The following is a 21,475-nucleotide window of genomic DNA, read 5'->3' on the forward strand; positions in this document are numbered from 1 at the left end:
AAGATGTAGACCTAGGGGTCACCAACATGGGGCCTGCGGGTACCGAGTAGTGCCTGAGGACCACATGTGGCACCCATGAGCCTGTTCTAAAAAATAAAAAAGCATACAGTCCACCAGTGAGCTGCATCTAAAACATAATTTTATTCTGTTACTCTTCCTGTTTATTCACACTTGCATCTATATAGATTTAAAAACGACAGCATCTATAACAAAGCATGGAAAAATATGTTTATTTTACATAAAGTTAAGATGAACTCTTCTAGTTCAAAGGTACAGGTAGCCCTTCATATGACACACCTGTTAAGTAGCTCTGTTTCAAAATAGTTGGTGACTAAAAGTAGACAAAAAGTAAAATTTAATTTCTTTGTGAAAAAAATATTTTTAACTGTTTACATTTGTGGATTTAATTGCTGGGAAGAAAAATCATTAGATTAATAAAATATAATTTAATCTGTTTTTCATTTTCTCCAGGTATAAATTAAATGTGGTTTTTACCTCAGGTTGTGGATATATTTACACTTCCAGAACAGGTAGACGGCAACCTTAGGGTGACAAATTATTAATTTAAAAACTTGTTTGTTTTTCTTTTTACGCAAACATGGAGAGAAAACGTTAAAAAAATAAACAGCCGATGAACTGAATCTAGCCCACAATGACGTCACAAAGCCGATGTTCCATTTTCCGCCGCTTGGTGGCGGTAATGTGTGATTTCTCCGCGTTACCTGCCGACATTAAACGCCAAGAAGAATGTGAAGAAGCGTTCTGCAAATGCCGTGCGAGGGGATAAATGCAAAAGTAGTTTTACACATTTAGAGCCGACTAGAGGACAAAACGCTGCATCTCTGACCGATTCTGGTGCAAACATGGCGGAAGCAGGGGACGGAGCCGAGCAGCAGGCCGGCCTTGAGGTCCAGGCCGGCGGCGCGGTAAGCTACAGTCTGCACGCTGCGACAAGCTCCATCACGGCGGGCCCAGATACACCCAGCAGGGGCACAAGTCGGTCTGAGGAGGCAGAAACGGTTTAATCTGGCCGGAGAGCGCAGATACTGGGAGCTAACGGCATCCAAGATGCTAGCTTAGGTTCGGAGGCCGTCGGCCAGCAGCTGGTTCTGTTTGCTCATGTGCGGCTTAGATGTTTAACGAACAAACATGGCTGAAGCAGAAAATGTGCATTTCAGGCAGAGAAAAACAAAGAAATGATGGTCAAACAGAGCCTGCAACCGCTGCAGCAGAGCTAACTGCTATCGCGAGATTACAAGATATACATACGTGTGGGGGGAAAAAATCACAATAAAGGCAAACATACACCAAACGTTTGTGTTTCATATCTGTTCTGCACAACCACTGATGTTTTATTTATCCATGTTGTTTTCCACTCTGATACTGGTTTCATTGTAAAGTTGGATTGTGACCACAACGGGAGATCTCGCGAGCGCTTCTGGACTATGGGGGGGGGGGGGGATAACTGATTCATGACCCCGATTAGTTGATTTATGACCACTAGTTTAGAGAGAATTAGTTAAATTACTTACTTTTTGCTTAATCTATCTACTGAAATCTGTTGGTAGCTGAGAATCAGAATATTTTTGATTTTAAATAGACATAGTTGAATAACACATCCATAGTAAGTCACTGTGAAGCAAAATTCAGATCAGTGGGGGTTTGTGACATCAAATGAGGTGGTTATAAATAATTGGATTATTTTGAAAAAATATAAGAAAATCTATACTGGGATCTAGACAGATTAGTTATTAACTGGTGTATGATTGTTTAAAAAGGAAAAAAAAGTTAGATCATATAGTAACATTGATTAATAATTGATATACTGTGTTGTGGAGACAATGGCCACACTCGGGCTGAGAGGTGAAGATGGAAACCTTAACCTTAGTGCGTGCAACAGCACTCACTGGTTCCCTTTTTATGTGTTTAAAGGATATTTATTAGGGTTATGATTCAATCCAATCTATAGTCCAGTAAAATGATTGTTGTTGTCGGCCATCTTTGCAGAGTGGAACTGGTTTAAAACAAAATGAGTAGTTTAACAGAACCTTAGTATGAAGTTATTTCTGTTTTTGGCTAAATTCAACAGCTTTACTCAGTATTTTAAGGACTGAAAAAATATCTATACTTCCCTGTAGGGCTTTTGAGATGTTAAGGGTACATATTTTAAAGTGTTCTTACCTCTGAGCTTTTTCACAGTGTGTCACGTTGCATCTCCGATTTTATAGACCAACACAACAGTTGAAGTGCAAAGAACAAAAGTAGTTTTTGAAATCTCTTTACAAATTAAAATCTGGAAACTTCTGTGCAGTTTTAGCACTTTAGCTGTCACCTGGATGGAATTAAGGCTTTTAAGACGAGGATTGCATTAAAGACCAAGTTGATTTATTTTTGGCTCTAGCATTTAAAAAAAGAGGAAAAATGCTGACACAACTTTTTACAAAACATTGTGAAATTTAAGAACTCGTGTAATTATGTGGTTCTGTTTTTGACAAAGGAAAAAAAGAAAATGTTAAAGGGCAAAATCTATTTTCTGATTATTTTTTTTTAGCTATGTTGGAATGCTGTTCCTACACTACAGTCGTGCCTAAAGTGGTATTTTGCTTGATTCATGCATGTCTGAGTTGACCTTGACCGCGCTCAATCATTTTTGCTCAAAGTTGAGACAAAGTTGCTCTTTTGGCAACTAATCTGCAGCGGCTGTAGGGCAACCCCAGCAAGGTGGCATCGCCGTGAAGGCAAGCGTCTTTCTTCCGGGTTGGAAAAATAGCACCAGAAAATAACTAAAGTTATAAAAAATGTTTACCTTGACAAGTTGCAAAAATATATTTTTTAGACTTGCTTTTATTTCCTTCATCTTGTCTGGACTCGAATTCATGGCACAACTAAATGCAAGCTATGAAACCTGCTTATAAAACAAGATGGCCGCCCTGCAGATGTAAACAATGAAAATGTGATAGAAAATGTTTGCTGCAACTGAGATTGCATAATGAACAAGTTTTAAGTATATATCTAAGAACAAGGTTCACTTGTGTAACTTCAAACTCATTTAGAAGAAAAAGTAAACTAATAAAGTGCCTCGTCTTAGGGTAAAAAAACTTTAACTCATTGTAGATTATTATATATATGACTATATATTTTATATTTCTATATATTTTCTTAAACATTGCGTGCTATTACTAGAGCAATTTACCCTTTTTGGCTTGATATAGTGCAAAGTTTCATGGATGCACAGGCAAAAAGAATTCAGATTTTCCAAAAAATTAAATCTTCATAATTTGCAAATTCAAATTAATCTAACATTGATGTATATATTTAAGTAAAAAAAACAAATAAGTCGCTCTCTAAAACCTTTTGTTAGAAAACAAACAGCATCATAAGGACGTAGGCACACCAGTGACCTCAGCAGTCACTTCCCACAGTGAAAGTGTGTTGCTTTGTCATATAGAGTCACAGTAAAATTTAATGTTTGTGGTCTTAAAGCTGCTAAATTTGGTGTATAAACACGTTTGGATGTGAATAGAAACGGTCACATCTGTTCTTTTGAGTTTTATTTTCTATTATCTGCCGGCTGTTTTTTTTATTTTTCTGTGCTCTGACCGTTCATTTCTCTTCACAGGTCACTCAGGAAACGGACTCCATGGAAGCCATTTCAGAACCTGAACCTGGAACGTTGAAGGATGCTGGAGACCCAGAGGCCGTTGTTGAATCTTCCTCCACAGAGCCCGAGCGTGAAGAGGAGGGTGACGGTGCTGGAAAAGAGACGGAGAGCAAGGAAGCAGAAGATGAACCTAAACGCGAGGAATCCCCTTCAGAGTCCGTTTCCCCTCAGGAGGCGCTGAAAACGGTTTACGTTGATGAAAAGGAGGATCCTGAGGAGACGGAGGACATCGCTGCGGAGGTGAAGGACCGCTCAGAGGAGACGCCTGAAGGACCAGATGTCAGCGAGGACTCACACATGGACATGAGATCTGATCTCAAGCAGGACGACAAACAGACAAACTTTGAAACTGAGGAAGGCGAGAGCCGGGCGGAGGAGGAGGAGGAGGAGGAAGAGATCCGGGCGGCGGCGGCGGAGGAGGAAGAGATCCGGGCGGCGGCGGCGGAGGAGGAAGAGATCCGGGCGGCGGAGGAGGAAGAGATCCGGGCGGCGGAGGAGGAAGAGATCCAGGTGCAGGAGGAGGAGGAGGAGGAGAGCCGGGCGGCGGAGGAGGAAGAGGAAGAGAGCCGGATGGAGGAGGAGGAAGAGGGTGAGAGCCGGGCGGAGAAGGAGCGATCCCTATTTGCCTCTAAGATGAGTGCAGCCGATGATCTGGATGAGATGATGGACATCGGGACGGTGGATCAGATGGAGCAGGAGGCTCAGATGAAGGAGGAGGAGAACCGTTCTCCCACAAACACCAACACAGGTAGGAGACCCCTCACCCCACCTTCACCCCATGCTGGCTGTTTATCTGACGGTGGGAATGAAAATAATCGTAATTTTAATTTTCATCTGGAGGATTTTAATGTGTTGGGGACAGGAGGCGACGTTCATGAGAAGTTTAACCTCTGATATAAACCCACCCAGAATAAACGATACTTTAGCAGTCGAAGGGAATGAGCCGCTGTAGGTACCAGATCGCCTCGGGTCCTGCGCCTTCTGATGACGTCACTATACATGGTTGGTTTAATGTTTGCTCAATTGCGCAAAATATTCTAATTGGTCTGGACAACTTACTAAAGTAATTATAGCGGGATTGAGGTTTGTAAACGGACAATTTTAAAAGAAATTCTCCATGGTCCCTGCGCCTCCTGATGACGTCACCTTATGGCAACACCACTCAAACAAACTACATCGAGCCCGCGGTCTGCATTTGTAACGAATCAATTTTATTTAGTTAATTTAGCGGTTTCTTTTTTCTCAAAAGCTTGAACAAATATTCAAGCCATTTTACAAAAAAAACAACAACAAATATTTGACAATTGGCTCAATGTTTGGAAGAATATTGTTAACAAAAATGGAAGGGATAGCCAGACTAATTTATACAGCATATAACTTAAATGTACCAAATACCGCAACAAAAAAATAATCAAATTCATCACAATTTTATCTGGAATAATAAAAAAAACATGTGATCAGAAAGAACAACATCAGTACAAAAAGGAGGAATGAACGTTGTTGATTTTAAAGTGATGAATGCCGTGATAAAATAAAATTTGGCTGCTGACTTTTATTAAAAATGAAATGAGTTTATGGTTTAGTTTCCCTTCGCAACTTAAAAAAAATTGGAGGAATTAAATTTCTCTAAGGTTGTAACTTTGATCCTGCAAAATTACCGATTAAATTGTCAGACTACCACAGAAGCATTCCAAAATGATGTTAAAAGTTTTCATGCCACGACTAATTTACGGGAAAATAACCGTAAATTAACAAAATAAAATGGATTTGTAACAAATGGAGACCGCGGGCATAATGTAGTTTGTTTGAGTTGAGTTGCCATATGTAGACGTCATCGGGTAGCGAGACGATCTGGTACCTACACCGGTCGCCATGTGGAGCAGTGATGATGTAATAGCAAGGTGAAGGAACATCTACGACAGGTAACCAGTGGCTGGATGAGGAGTGGTGCAGCAGAACCAGAAAAACCCTCAAACTGTTATTATGGTCTGGTGTTGGTCTAACTGGGGCCTCTGGTGTCTGTTCCAGATGTTCCAGCTCCTTGCAAAACAATTAACTTTCCTCTGCATCATAGCTGCTCTGCATGTGGGCCTGAGGACATCCCAGTAAACCCGGGTCCTCCAGGGTGATGAGACGGTTCTTCTTGTGGGTCCTGCTGACCTTCATAAGACCTGCTGTTGTCTTCGTGTCTGTTCCTGCATCTTCTCATTTTAAACTGTTCGTGGTTCGGTTCACCTCGTTGTTAAACGAGTCCTGGTCATCCTTTACCTGACGCCGCCAGATGGATTTGCTCCGCATATCCATCTGGAAACCTTCCGTTGAAGTAATTTTGGGAAGGGGCGAAGATACTGGTTAGCTGATTGGCCTATGTTGGTGAGAGACGGGCCAAATAAACCAATCAGATTCGCTCTGTTACGAGCGACGACGAAAACACAACCAAGCCAAGCTACTCTTGCTGCTGCAGGTAAAGGCTCGTTAGCTCAGCTAAGAAATACTCTGTAATTCCGATAAAACTTGCTCGATAGCCACGCTAACGCTAGTTTCGTCAGCTGAAGCCGCCATGTTCTTTAGACCGAACTGTCGCGCTTCTCGTTGCGTCACACCTCAACCCGCCTCAAAGCCAACGCTGATTGGACGTTCGTTTGGTGAACGGCTCCAAATTTTCTTCAACGGAGAGTAGCCAGACTGATCTGCGAGTGAAACCTTGAAAGCTCGCGAGATCAGGATGATCTCACGAGGCTAGGTCATCCTGTGACTGGAGAAGAAAACCCGATCCATTAAGTCTTTGGAGTTCTGATCCGATTTTCACTTTTGAAAAAAAACCCAAAAAAAACAAACTGTTTCAGCCGTTTTTATCAGTAGACCAAAAGTAGACTGAGAGTTTTTGGTCTGGACTTTGACTAGGCCATTCTATCCCATCAATCACCTTCTTTGTCTTTGGGCTTTACCCTTTCAGGGATCTCCAGAGGAAGTCCTCTGTCTCCATCTAACCCCATCTTCTGCATCTTTTTCTCACACCAGCAACCTTCATGTCCTCTTTACCTCCATCCATAAATCTCTTTGGTCCTCTTCTAGACCTCCTGCCTTGCAGTTCCAGCCTCAGCATCCTTCTACTAATGACCCCATCGTCTCTCATTCTGGCCTCTTAGGTCACTCCCAAGCAGAACCTCAACATCTCCATCTCTGCCACCTCCAGCTCCGCCTGCTGTCTCTTCCTCAGTGTCACCGTATCTAAAGCCTGGTTAACGCTTGACGCATCCGCGAGTTCCACGAGGCCATATTAACGTATTTTTCGGACTATAAGTCTCCGTTTTTTCATAGTTTGGCCGATCCTGCGACTTAAATATCTAATTTAAATGCTAATTCATACTGACAAACATGAACCAAGGAGTAAACATTACCATCTATAGCCACAAGGGGGAGCTCTAGGCTTATGAAAATTATATCCTGCTTCTGTACCTTAATTAAAACATTAACTTATAAACAACAAAGCCTGAACACATGCTTGTATGTTGTTTCACTGTTTCAGTCTGCGTTCACGCAGCAGAGCGTTGTGTGGTGCAGCTCAAAGGACGGAGACAAAGCCCGTTATTGGGCTGTCCTTGAAGCTAATAGCAGCTAGCGCTAGCTTACAGCTCTGTTGTCTGGGCTTGTTACAACTTGACTGATGCACTGAGCTTCATGTTGCTCTGAAACATCCGTGTTGTACTGTTAGCTTAGCACGTAGCACCGTTACGCCCACGGTCTAATTTCAGCGTAATTAGACTGAAATGCTCTGAGAACTTTCCCGGTTGGATTGTGTGAAATAAATTTCTAAATAAATATGATGATAGTCCGGTGCGATTTATATCTGTTTTTTTTCCTCTTTATGATGTATTTTTTGACTGATGTGACTTTTATATGTGGGCAGCGTTGCGCTCCTACGCCAAGCATACTACACCCCACTGCACATAGAAGTAGTTTCCAAAAATTAAGTCCATTGCAGAAAAAAACATGGCAGACGAGAAAGCGCTCCTTGTGGTGGATGTTCGTAAATATAGACATCTTTATGATTCGTCCCCAAAAAATCTCCATGATCAACAAAGTGTTAACAATTCCTGGACGGAAATTGCCGTCACTCTTGGAAGAAAGGAAGAGGCTTTAAAATATTGATAACTGTGTTTTGTACTTTTACGTATAATGGGGTGTCAGAGTTCAGCACTGCCCCCTAGAGTCTAGGAGAATAGTGCTACATGGCAGGAAGAGCCGCGCGGAGTAAACTAGCCTTAAACCAGAGAACGTCTCTGGTTGGGGCGATTGTTCTGCTGGAAGGTGAACCTCCAGCCCAGCCTCTGCTCTTCTGCTGCCTCCAGCTGGTTTTCCTGTTCTGGATTTAGCTTCATCCAGAAAGACATCCCCGCAGCATGATGGTCCCACCACTGTGTTTCTCCATGGGGCGTGTTGTGTTCAGGTTGATGTTTAGTGTTAGTTTTCTTGCGTTGAGGCCAAAAAGTAAAATTCTGGTTCTCAACTGAGCAGAGCATCTTCCACTAGGGCTGGGTGATATGGATTAAAATATAAATCTCCGATTTTATCATACCAAATCCGATTAATTGATTTTTTTTCCTCCTTTTTGTTTCATAAAAAGAAATTAAAGAAATTATTTTAAAACCTTGCTTTTATGTCAAGTATTTCGTCAGGGAGTTGACCTGAATTCAAAGTGCAACTAAAAACAAGCTGTGAAACATGCTTGTAAAACAAGATGGCAGCCGTGCCATTAGGGCTGTGCATAAAAATCGATATAAAGATTAATATCGATATTTTTAAAAACGATTTAATATCGATATTCTGGCTTTCAATATCGATATACCTCCCAACCTCTAGGGGGCGTTATTACAGCGCAACCATTACAGTTCACAGCGAAGGAGAGCAAGTGAGACGAATTTGTGGAACGGCCGACAGGATTTTAGAAGCTCCTTTGTCCCTAAAATCAGATGTTTGGGCACATTTTTGGTTTATGTGACACGTTAAATGCATTGAAGCAAATGCACTTTATTTTCCTGTTAATATGTCTGTGATCAATAAATAGAACATAAACATAATATTTGGCTGATTTTGGTGATTGAATCACTGAGCATTAATTCAAAGTAATATCGATATTGGAATCAAAGCAAGCTGAGCTATGTATCGAGAATCGTATCGTATCGTGAGCTGTGTATCGAGAATCGTATCGAATCGGCTCATCCTAGATGATACCCAGCCCTACGTGCCATTATAAACAATGAAAATATAACAAAACATTTGCTGCTAGTGGTTTTACACATTGAGCTAAGAACAGGCTTCACTGCACTTGTGAACATCAAACTAAGTTTAAAAAAAAAGTAAATAAGTAAATGAAGTACCTCGTATTATGGTAAAAAAAAAATTCCACTTAACAATATTTTGACAATATATTTGCCTAAACATATATTCAGCATCACATGCTGTTCTCTTCATGAAAACCCAATGAGTGTATTGGGAAAATAAAATCCAGATTTTCCAAAAATGAAATCTTAAAGAATTGTAAAATCGAATTTATCGATTAAATTGATTTATCGCCCAGCTCTATCTTCCACATTTGGACTAATTACTAATTAAGCGACTTCTCGAGGTGATTGAGAAGGATTTTATTTGGAGGTCTCACTCTGACGCCACACGTCATGTTAATTTCTCCTTCACTTCCTAATGATCTACATTGTGTTGGTTCATCACAAAAACTCCCAATAAAAAAATAAAATCTTAGGCCTTTACTCATTGAAATTAAGTAAAGGACTGAGGACTGTAACGTAGGATTTTACGTTGCCTTTTCCGAATATTTAATATACTAAAGTCCCCTCTTTTTTTTTTTATCAGTTGTTTTTTTCTGCTTTTGAGCTGTAAGGTTTCTCTGCAACAGAAGAAGAAAGGAAAGCCTCCCTCCAAGCGGCTCCAGTAAACTCTCTGTTCCAACCTTGCTTTGCAGATGGCATCTCCGCTGAGGAGGAGGAGGAAGCCGACGTCAAACCGACGGCTTCGGACTTGATGCAGTCGAGTTCGTCGCCGTCATCCGAGGCGGCGGGCAGCACAGGTGGGACACCAGAGAGCAGAAACATGCAGCCTTCAGTACAAGCTGCTCCGCTCAAGTTCAACAAAGGGTGCTTTTCCATTGACGTCTGCTCGACTCTACCCGGCTCGGGTTCTCATTACGACTGGGTTCCACGTTAATGAGGGTTCCCTCCATAAAGCAAGATAACGTAGATGTTTATATGTGACACAAACCGAAAGCACCAGTCGCTTTTTGGCAGGCTGACAGTAGAAGGAGCGGGGCGGAAGAGGCTGTGGTCGGAGAGACGAGCCCCTCTGGAGGCTTTAAAGTCGAACTCTTGGACTCAAAAAAAATCCTGAAAACCGTTGAATAACTTCCAGAACAAGGTAAACTTTGAATATTCATGTATCAAAAGTGTTAAAATTAAGTTTAAATATGAAATATTGCGCATTTTTAACACCAATTATGGTATTCCGCGTTTGAGTGCTGCCTCCGTTTACGATCGGCCATTTCCGACGTGTGACGTCAGTTCATGAACACTGAGAATGCGCGAAATGAACTTGCATAGAAACACATTGTTTACATTGTACAACCGGTACGGCGAACAAGGATATATGGATGTTTTCCAGTATCTTCTTTCACACACCAAATCTGCTGATCCACGTCTACGTTAAGCAAGCGCTTTTAAAAAAAAATCGTCGAACTAAGTCCACAATAAAATGCCTTCTAGGTGTGTAGTTGGTGGCTGTAGTGCAGACCGCGGTGAAGTTGGTTTGACATTGGACATTCAACCTCCGCGGAGTCAGCGGGATCTAGCTCACGGTTGATCCGGTTGAAGGACTCCGATTTCGGCCAGCGTCTCTCAGCTGCTCCCTTCTCCCATACGCGGTGGGACCGTCAACAAATCTGAGTTGATTTTTGTTTCTCAAGACGCTCCGCTGACGCCGCGGAGCTTGAATGTCCATGTCAAGCCAACTTCACCGCGGTCTAGTGCCGGCCAGAAAGTAGCGCTACATACTTGGCCGAAGGATCAAAAGGTCCGAAAGAAATGGAATAAATTCTTAAAAGAAATGCAAAAGGACTGGATTGCCGGCAGTGACAAAAGTGTTTTATGCAATTCACACTTCATGAGCGAGGATTGTGAGGGGTACTTACAATGGAGCATGGCTCTATGTCTTAGCAACGTTAGATATAGTCTTCTCAGGTTCACCTTGTTCAAACTCCGTTTCTTTGTATATATATTCGGTATCAGAGTCGCCGATGCTTGAGGTGGAGTTTGAAGATGTATCAGACATTTTTTTTTTATTAATTTTTTGTACGTAGAGTAAGAGTTATTAATTAAATGTAATAAATCTGTAGGGAAAGTCGTAGTGTTAGCAGCTGGATACACGGTACTAGTTCTGTTTGTGACGTCACATTCCGAAACAGCCCGATTGAGGAATGTTCGGGCTTTTTTGCTTATACAGCAAGTTTTATCGAAATTACTTCCAAACGGCGCACATAATTCACATATAATATACATTTCTTTACTCTGGTGACTAATTGAATGCATCTGCGTTAAAATACATTCAGTCCAAGAGTTAGACTTTAATGACCTGTGGTTCGGATTCTTGTTGGGAGTCAGAGTCTGACGTTACGTTTGCAGCCAGATTTGCCTCATTAGAGAACCGTTAGTGATGGAGAACCCTAATAACCGGGTAGAGCCGTGCTGACAGGCTAGTGGAAAAGGTCCAAAAGACTAAACGGCTCAACAGCAGCTATGGTCTTCATGGATGAGGAGCAGAACGTCCAGTTTTGACAAAAACACCTAAAAGCTTCTGAGCTCTAGTTAAACATGTTTCTGTTATTTTAGAAACACTTTTCTATGTTTTTCTTCCTCTTGAATCTACTGGTTGGTTTGCAGGCAGAGACAGCTCGTCCCCTGCGGCGGTGGTAAACGGGATGAAGGTGGTCAAGTTGTCCATCCCCAGACTGGAGTCTGTAAGTAGCTCCTCGGGCCTCGCCTTCCAGCTGATCTCACGTTTCACACCTTGTTCAGATTTTACAGCATCTCCGTCGCTCTCAACGTTTACGTTTTCCGTCACATGGCTGCTGTGAAGTCCAGGTGTTTCTGACTGTGTCCTGAAAACAGGTGAGGCCGACGGAGACCGAGGGCGTGAAGTCGTCTCCTTCGCCTCCTTTGGCCAAAGTGAAGGACGAGCCGGTGGACGAGGAGTACGAGCAGGCGCTGATCTCCTCCACGTCCACGGCGTCCGTCAAAGACGAACCCGTCAAGGTGGGATCAACCGTAGCGTCTTCCCGTACTAAAGGTGTTTGAGGCATTACTGAGCTCTGGATAACTGTAGAACAGAATATTTAATTTTGACGCAGCATTCAGAATAGGTTGGAGAGCTCAAACCCTTCACATGGTATAAAGAATAAGCCCCAAAAGCATTTTATGGAGGTACCCAAATGCATTTTGTCTGGTTTAGAGACAGTGGTACTGAGGAGGAGACGGCAAACAGAGCTGGAGGTAGCAGAGAAGAAGATGTTGAGGTTCTCTTTAGGAGACGAGGATGGAGAGGATCAGGAATGAGAAGATCAGAGGGACAACTCAGGTTAGATGGTCTGGAGATGAAGCCAGAGAGGCCAGACTGAGATGGTTTAGACGTCTCCAGAGGGACGGATGCTGAGGCTGGAGCTGCAGGGAGGTCTAGAGGAGGACCAGAGAGGAGATTTATGGATGGAGGTAAAGAGGACACAAAGGTAGCTGGTGTGAGAGAAGAAGGAGGAGTTAGATGGAGACAGACACTCGCTGTGGAGACGCTTGAAAGGGAAAAGCTGACAGATAACCCAAATTCAATTTAAGGCTCTTGTTTGACTATTCAAAGGGTAATTCAACCCCAAATCAATTTCTTTGCTAATAAACCGTTAACATGGACGTCTGTTATAGCACTGGCAACATGTCCTGGTCATTATTTTGACAATTTACTGCACACATTTTTTTAAATCCCTCTCGTTCACGCCTCCGTTGCGAGTTAGAATAGTGAGTTTTGTGATCCTTCTATTAGGGATGCAACGATTAGTCAATGATGAAAAATTGTTCACGCAAAGCTTTCTGCGTTGGCGCGTCGTTTAAAAATATATAAACATTGGGTCTCAAAGTTTCTTTGTTGGTTAAAACCACCTGCAGTTCAGTAAAGCTGCAGCAGAGGGCGGTATAGCGCCAGTGGTCGGTGAGCGAACTGCAGGCCTGTCACGTGGCTGCAGCTCCACGCTCCCCATGAAGAAGGCACTACACATGGTAAAGTTTCCTACATCACGCTTTCTTGGATACAAAATCAACTTTTCGGTTGATTTTAGGCGAGAATGTGTCTGTTTTAAAGCCGAAATATCTGCTTGGTTTATCAAGCTATAGCTTAGCTGTGAAATGGCCGTTATGTCCGTTCCCGCTGCGCTTCACCTGTAGCTTAGCGGGAGATGAAGCTCCTCAGCCCGGCGGAGGAGGCCTCTGGGCGGGCAGAAGGTTTTAAATCTACCGCTGCTATTCCATCAGATGGTATCTAACAGATATTATTGGGTTTATTTAAATGTTTCATTTCTCACTAAGATTAATGGTTGAGATTAAAGTGCAGCTACATGATGGGATAGTTTAATTTAACTTTTAATGTCTGACTAGTCCAGGGGTCTGCAACCTTTACAGTCTAAAGAATCATTTTTCCTTCAGTCCACTTGAACTAAACTCGTTCAGAGCCACAAATGTTGCCTGTTGAAAAAAAGACAAGTTCTAATTTTTGATAAAGATCTACTGTAGGAAATATGTTTTCATCGTTAAAGAAACGCCCTTTATGTCTATTTTGAGGTTTAAAAGAAAGTGGATGGACAGGATGTTTATATCTGTCGATAATGATGTAAAACAAGTTGTAGTTTCCAACCTAATGAAGAAATATTGATTTAAAATTAAATTACTGGCACTTTTAGCATCACTCGGTTGGGAAAATTAAAATACATTTTTCCATGATAAAACAGCTAAAACCTGCATTTATTATCATTATTACATTTAAATACCATAATCAAAATATAATTTGTAGCTAAATTTATTAAGAGCCTCTGTGGATAGTCCACAGAGCCGCAGGTTGCAGAGCCCTGGACTAGAGCGATGGAGTTTATTTGGAAATGAATAATTTACTCGTTTTTAATATTGATGCTGGGAATACTGCCTAATTAAAGAGAGCAAGCCTGACTGCAGACATGTTAAAATCTTTTTAAACATTAAGCAATGTTAAAAGCTTGAAGGCAGAAAGGTTTTTTAAAAACATTTTTATGGTAAAAAAAATAAAATAAAATTTGATAGAAATGGTAAAAATAAACTGTCAGTTAAATTTAAAATTAATATTTTATGGAGGATCGTTTTATAAAGCTAATAAAACATAGGGGTAACAATAGGCGTTCACAGGTGTGTCAAAATATTTTTGCAAGCAGCTGAAGTGATGATGGTCAAAAATAATTGCAATTAGTCAACGATAAATATAATAGTTAGTTGGAGCCCTACTTTCTATCAATTTTTCAGGTTAGCAATTTGTTAGCTTCAGTGAGTTTTTTAGCATTTATTTACCTTGTTCTAGTAGCCTAGACCGCTGGAAATGGACGAAGAGTCAGAATACAGGAAAGATTTGGACTAAGCTGATGGATTGTTGGAAATTAGAATAAAAAAAAAAACAAAGATTAGAAGAATTTGGCGAGACGTCTTCACTCTGCATGACTCTAAGTTTAAGGCCTGCCTCACCAAGCGGCTCCGCTGTCGTTGACAGGACGACCTGAAGATCGGGTCGGTGTACTCCGTGACTCCGTCTGGAGAGACGCTGCCCTGCGTCAACCCGTCCACCGTCCACATGTCCTGCTCCAACTGCAGGAAGAACCTGCAGAAAGGACAGACGGCGTTCCAGAGGAAGGGCTCCCCGGCGCTCTTCTGCTCCACGGCCTGCCTCACCACGGCGCTTCCTTCTGCCAAAGGATCCAACAAGCTCTGCCACTACTGCCAGAAGTAACCCTGACCCTCACACCTTTACAGAATCAGTGCTGTAACAGGGTGCTTGCGCAAATCTTGAAAGTCTTAATAAGTATGGAATTTTGAAACACTGTTTTCCAGACCTTGAAAAGTCTTGAATTTTGTGTGAAAGTCTTAATAAAGTATGGGAAAAAATGTGTGGTAGAATTTTACAGTATGCTCAAAGGCATTGTGAAATGAGAAATAGGAAGGTAGGCTATAAAACTATAATTTTACTAACTGGTCACGTACTGTATGGAATCAAACACTTGTTTGATGTGAAATTCATGTACTTGTGATTTTCATGTTTTGAAACTTTTTCATCAGTAAAAGCATAATTTACTGTGAATAATGCATTTGTTCATTGAATACTAGCCTATAAAAATTAACATTTCTAATAAACAGTTTGTACAATCTCAACCAATGAAGTAGGCGCACAAGTATACAAGTACATAAAGTTAAGGTCTTGGGGAAAAAAAATATCAGTTTTAAAAAAGTCTGGAATTTTAATTTGGAAAAAGAGCAAGCACCCTGTGTAAGAGTGTCGCTGACCTCCGGCTTCTCTCTCAGGATGATCCTCCGGCCCCAGGATGTGATTCTGGCTCCGGATCCCAACGGGACCATGAAGGAGTTCTGCAGCCAGATCTGCATGAACGCCTTCAGCTTCAAGAAACAGCCGCTGAGCATCCACCCGGCAGCGGTGCCGGCCAAGTCCCCGCAGACGCAGTCCCTCTGCAGCATGTGCTCCAGATTCAGCACCGTGAGTCCGTCAGAGCAGCCGTTTGCAGCCTCGCTTCACCCCGGTTTAGATGTAGAAAACAAAAAAAAACGAATTGAGTTGAACATCAGTGGCCTCTTGTCCTCCGCTGATGATTTGGCTGTGCAGTTTATTTTTTGTTCTAACCAAGTGCGCAAAGGTCAAATGTATGCACTTTTGTGAGTGTTGTTGTGATACAGCTTGTTCAGAAGTTAAAATGAGATAACATAAAGATAAGTTCAGTCATGTCAAGGACAGAAAAAATGAGATGTGAGTGAGACTGAATTCTACATACATTCATCTGTAGCATCCCGGTTGAAAAGATGGTCTCTCAAACTGATGGTTCACAGTCCTTTTATTGAACAGCCTTGCGTGTGAACACACCGTAAGAGCTGCATATACAAAACAAATACACCATTACTAACTCTCACAGTAAGTTTCTTTTACCATTTAACATTGCCCTTTAATGTTTTATTATGCTGTGAAAAGAAAATAAATGATGCACAATATTGCAACTGCCTGTGACTTTATACATCATATAATAATTAAACTTATACCTTCATATCACTAAACATGACTAGCTTACTTGTGCAAAACGAACGCTCCCCGCTGGAAAGAGAATGAAACTGCTACACCCAACAGCAATCTGTATGCTCCGTGAAATGGAACTAAATATACATTTACAAAAGACAAAGTCAATACAAACCTTGTTCCCCTATCAACCAGGCGCCAAAATACCCTTAATGTCCGCAATATTTGCCGTTTAAACTGTGGAGCACACCACCTCTCTGCTCGCTAGAGTTAGCGCTACTTCTGCCTGTTTACAACAACCGATTTCCGGTTTAAACCTTTCAAAATAAAAGCATCGGCTTGGAACAAATAATAAACAAATGTTGACTAATTATTACTGATCATACAAAGGTCATTTACATCATCCATCCATTCATGTTTTTTTATAGATAGTTTTTGTGACACTTGTTTGATGTGAAATTTATGTACTTGTGATTTTCATGTTTTGAAACGTTTTCATCAGTAAAACCATAATTTACTGTGAATAATGCATTTATTCATTGAATACTAGCCTATATTTTTTTTATTTATTTTTTTTATTTCCTTTATTTAACCAGGTAAACCCCGTTGAGATCTGGATCTCATTTTCAAGGGGGACCTGGGCAGAAATCTGCAAAAACACTACAACCTGGTTACAAAAATAAAACCAATTAATACATATGCACAAATATAAAACAATAAAAACAATTTAAAAGCAGTGACACTGTTTCATACAAGCTTGTTGTCTATCTTTAAAAAAAAAAGTCCCACTCTTTAAATAAAAATTAACATTTCTAATAAACACAGTTGGTACAACCAATGAAGTAGGCAGTAGGCACACAAGTATACAAGTACATAAAGTTAAGGTGTTGGGGGGGGAAAAAATATCAGTTTTAAAAAAGTCTGGAATTTTATTTTGGAAAAAAAGCAAGCACCCTGTGTTAAAGCTGTTGAAATTCGCCGCTTCCTCGCCTGTGAAACGAGTCAAAATGTCTCCCGTCTCTGCAGAACAAACACGAGGTGATCCTGAGGGGCACCGTTCACAAGATGTGCAGCGACTCCTGCTTCAACCGCTTCCGCACCATCAACAACCTGACGATGGCGGGCTGCGCCAACTGTAGCTCGTACTGCCAGAGCAAACCCGTCATGCTGAAGCTGGAGGACAGCAGCAAAACCCTCTGCAACATGGACTGCCTGGCCAAATACAAGGAGGTAACGGAGCGCCTCGCCTGCAGAGGGGGGGGGGATGAGCTCGTCTCTGTGGGGCAGACCCAGATCTGGGAGGGGATCCTGATCCTGTGTCTGCTGTGACCTCCCCACAGAAAACCAAGGTGATCCTGCCGTGCACCATGTGCCGCGCTCCCCACATGCTCCCTCATATGCTGAGCAACAAAAACAGCGACGAGTCGGTCAACATGTTCTGCAGCAACAGCTGCCTGATGGCCTTCAAGGTGCAGAACGTCAGCTCCTCAGGTACCGTCCTCTCCTCCAATCAGGGAACACGCTTTCAGACCGCAGCTTCAATTAAACGTTGGTTCATTTTTCATTTAAAAAAAACCAAATTGGATTTGAGATTTTTACAGATTATTCTCTGATCTACAAAAGTCCATTCATTCATTTATCCATCTAACTATCCATCCATCCCACTGTCTATTCATCCATCCATCCATTTGTTTGTCCCTCGATCCATTCATCCATTCATCCGTCCATCCATCCATCCATCCCACTGTCCATTCATCCATCCATCCCACTGTCCATTCATCCATCCATCCCACTGTCCATTCATCCATCCATCCATCCCACTGTCCATTCATCCATCCATCCATCCCACTGTCCATTCATCCATCCATCCATCCCACTGTCCATTCATCCATCCATCCCACTGTCCATCCATCCATCCATCCCACTGTCCATTCATCCATCCATCCCACTGTCCATTCATCCATCCATCCATCCCACTGTCCATTCATCCATCCATCCCACTGTCCATTCATCCATCCATCCATCCCACTGTCCATTCATCTATCCATCCCACTGTCCATTCATCCATCCATCCCACTGTCCATTCATCCATCCATCCCACTGTCCATTCATCCATCCATCCCACTGTCCATTCATCCATCCATCCCACTGTCCATTCATCCATCCATCCCACTGTCCATTCATCCATCCATCCCACTGTCCATTCATCCATCCATCCCACTGTCCATTCATCTATCCATCCCACTGTCCATTCATCCATCCATCCCACTGTCCATTCATCCATCCATCCCACTGTCCATCCATCCATCCCACTGTCCATTCATCCATCCATCCATCCATCCCACTGTCCATTCATCCATCCATTCGTTTGTCCCTCTATCCATTCATCCATCCATTCATCCGTCCATCCATCCATCCCACTGTCTATTCATCCACCCATTTATTCGTTTGTTCATCCATCCATTCATCCGTCCATCCATCCATCCATTCATCCGTCCATCCATCCATCCATCCCACTGTCCATTCATCCATCCATCCATTTGTTTGTCCCTCTATCCATTCATCCATCCATCCATCCCACTATCCATCCATCCATCCATCCATCCATCCCACTATCCATCCATCCATCCATCCATCCAGTGTTGCTCTGAGTGAAATCTCGTCTTATCTTCTCTGCTGGTTTCTCTGCAGGCGCTCGGCTGAACTGTGATCACTGCGGTAAGAACACGGTTCCTTCGTACCACCTGGCCATGTCGGACACCTCCATCAGGAACTTCTGCAGCATGACCTGCGTCATGGTCTTCCAGGTAGAGACGCCTCCTGCGTCACGACGGCGTGTCTCCAACCAGCAGAGCCTAACGTTCAGACCTGCTGCGTCTTTTCTCCGTCACAGGACAAGTTCAAGAAGAACCAGTCGCAGCTGAACGTCTTCACCAAGTTACCGGGCGGATCCTCTCAGGCCCAGATCGCCACGCCCACGCAGCTGCTGGACGTGCCCAAGCTGAGCTGCCTCCAGTGCAGCCAGGTCATCACCTCTAAGCCCGAGCTCATCCAGATAAAGGTAAGGCTGAACAATTAATCACATTTTCAATATAATTGCAATTTAAAAAAACGCAATTTCCAAATCGCAGAGTCAGCAATTTCTGGCTATGTAACAATTAGGAAATTAGAAACGTCCATTAGGTGTCAGTAAAATGTTTAAAGTGGGTTTGCCTCCACATGGAAGGGAAGACAGTTGCAGCAGTGAGATAATCTAATTTTATTACTTGTTTTAGAGTTTATATAATCATACATAGCATTAAGTACAGGTCAATCAGTTTAATACATAGACTTGCTTGTTGGTTGCACTTTATGTTCAACAAGGATTGATGTCCAATTAAATTAAAAGCTGTTCTCTTGAATAATATTCTGATTAATAGAAACATTAAAAGTTCTTGTTTTAAACAGTCCTTGTTTACAAACGTCTTTATTTAGAGGCCATTTTTGTTGCTTGTAGTTAATGCAGAGAAAAGTAAAAATTGCAATTTTGGTTGAAATATATTGTAGGCAGAACGCAATCATTTCTGCTCTGAGTTTAGATGCTGTGGGTCTTTTAGCAACTAATCTGCACAGCGAGGAAACAAATTGATTTGTTGTTTGTATATGTTTAAAAAGACATGATAAATTAAACTGGGGGGAAAAATCGCATTAAATCGCAATATTAAGAAAAAAAATCGCAATTAGATTATCTTCCAAAATGGTTCAGCCCTAGAAGGGAGGGAATCTATTCATCAACCAGCAGCTGAGGTTACACGCTGATCTGCAGAGAACCGTGTTTTTGCTCCGCCGTCTGCTGAATGTCATTCTGTGAAGCTGCTGGTGCAGATTTCCTCGCTCCGGATCCGATGCTCCCGTGTGTTTGCAGGACAAGATAATTTTCCTCTGCAGCTCCGACTGTTCGATGGAGTACAAGAAGGCCAACGCTGTGATGAGTCTGTGTGAATACTGCAAGATCGAGAAGATCACCAGAGAGGCCAAGAGAATCAACAACAAAGACTGCTTCTTCTGCAGCGACGGTGAGTCCCACCGACCCTTTAAAACCACGGAGAAATATGTAAATATGCAGGATTATGGTATTTTTTTCCAATTTTTTTGCCTTTTTCTAAAGGACAAAGCACCATTAATGCTTAAAGATGTAGTCCCTTAACTTTATGTGTTGTAAACATGTTTTTAATTGATTTATCATTTTAAATCTAAGTAGAAGTATGATTAAAAAGGAAGAGCAACTAAATAAAATACAATTTTAGATGCAGCTCACTGGAGGGTTTTACTATTTTTTTTAACAGGTTGAGGGCATCACATGTGGTCCTCTACCTGTAGTCATTTTAACTTCTGTCTAAATGTTTTCTCTCTGATTTGTCTCATTAAAAGTTACATTTTTGACTCGTTGACTGAATCACTAATCACTAAGCAAATTAAAAGGGGCCTTTTCACTACTTTTATGGCCTTTTTAATTTAAAGTTTTCTTTGTAATGGCACCTGGTGCTGTTAAACCGAGTCTGGTTAAAATGGCAAGGCACAAAATCCAAATTTTTTATTTTTTACAAATGGATTAAAGGTAACAAACATGATAAATTGTTTCTTTAAAGAACCTATTTAGCGGGTACAAGGTGAAATGGTGCTGGTTCCATTTAGTCCAGATGACCCAATAACACGATACAGAGAATCCTTCATGGTTAATATTTCCTTATCAAATGTCCAGAAATAGTAAATAAAAGACTGCAGAGGATAAAAATAAAATCCTAAATGTCTGTTTTGAGATGAAAGACGTGTTTTAATTCTGTAAGCGGAGCGGCCTGAACCCGATCGGTGACCCAGAACCACCTTTTGTTCCTGTTTGCAGGCTGTAAGCTGCTCTTCAGGCATGAGCTGAGTAAGAACTGGGGGAAGCACTGCCACTCCTGCGTTTACTGCCACTGCGTGTCCAAGAAGCTGGTGACGGCTCAGTACGGCGGCTCCGTGGAGGAGTTCTGCTCCGAGGACTGCCGGTCCAAATACACCATGCTGTTCTGCCACGTAAGCCAGCTCTAACCGTCCCGCTCCGATCTGTCGGCCGTCTGCAGTGATGATGACGATGATGATGCTCTGACCGTTTCCCCCCTCAGGTGGCAAAGTGCGACAGCTGCGGCCGTAAAGGGAAGCTGAAGCAGAGTCTGCCTTTGCTGGGAGAGGTCAAACATTTCTGTGGCATCAGCTGTTTGCTGAAGTTCTGCTGCGACAAGGTGGCGACGCAGGGCGAAGTCCTCAAAGGTCCCAGTTTCACATTTCCTGAACCCAAAAATACTAAATGTTTGGTTTTTATCAAAGCTTTGACTTTAACAGAATAATTATTCATGCTCTACAGTCTTAGTGTTGGGTAATAAAATGTATAAAAACAGGTTATTAAGCTGTTATTTAAGACCTAAAGTGATAATTAAT

At 42.0% G+C, this 21,475-nt stretch overlaps 1 protein-coding gene across 1 annotated transcript in view; it reads left to right on the forward strand.

The window, feature by feature from the left end:
• Positions 1 to 4,191: 4,191 nt before the first annotated feature.
• The window catches only part of zmym4 (zinc finger, MYM-type 4), a 30,229-nt gene continuing 12,945 nt past the window's right edge, over positions 4,192 to 21,475 (forward strand). The window contains exons 1-13 of the mRNA XM_036145747.1: positions 4,192 to 4,409; positions 9,642 to 9,746; positions 11,608 to 11,684; positions 11,836 to 11,979; positions 14,495 to 14,727; positions 15,301 to 15,490; positions 17,045 to 17,248; positions 17,359 to 17,509; positions 18,710 to 18,825; positions 18,912 to 19,079; positions 19,923 to 20,073; positions 20,901 to 21,073; positions 21,163 to 21,307. Coding sequence (XP_036001640.1) covers positions 4,232 to 4,409; positions 9,642 to 9,746; positions 11,608 to 11,684; positions 11,836 to 11,979; positions 14,495 to 14,727; positions 15,301 to 15,490; positions 17,045 to 17,248; positions 17,359 to 17,509; positions 18,710 to 18,825; positions 18,912 to 19,079; positions 19,923 to 20,073; positions 20,901 to 21,073; positions 21,163 to 21,307 — 2,035 coding nt within the window. The 5' untranslated portion in view covers positions 4,192 to 4,231. The remainder of the gene's footprint in view (positions 4,410 to 9,641; positions 9,747 to 11,607; positions 11,685 to 11,835; positions 11,980 to 14,494; positions 14,728 to 15,300; positions 15,491 to 17,044; positions 17,249 to 17,358; positions 17,510 to 18,709; positions 18,826 to 18,911; positions 19,080 to 19,922; positions 20,074 to 20,900; positions 21,074 to 21,162; positions 21,308 to 21,475) is intronic.

The sequence above is a fragment of the Fundulus heteroclitus genome, chromosome 13, assembly GCF_011125445.2.
Source record: "Fundulus heteroclitus isolate FHET01 chromosome 13, MU-UCD_Fhet_4.1, whole genome shotgun sequence".
NCBI lineage: Eukaryota > Metazoa > Chordata > Actinopteri > Cyprinodontiformes > Fundulidae > Fundulus > Fundulus heteroclitus.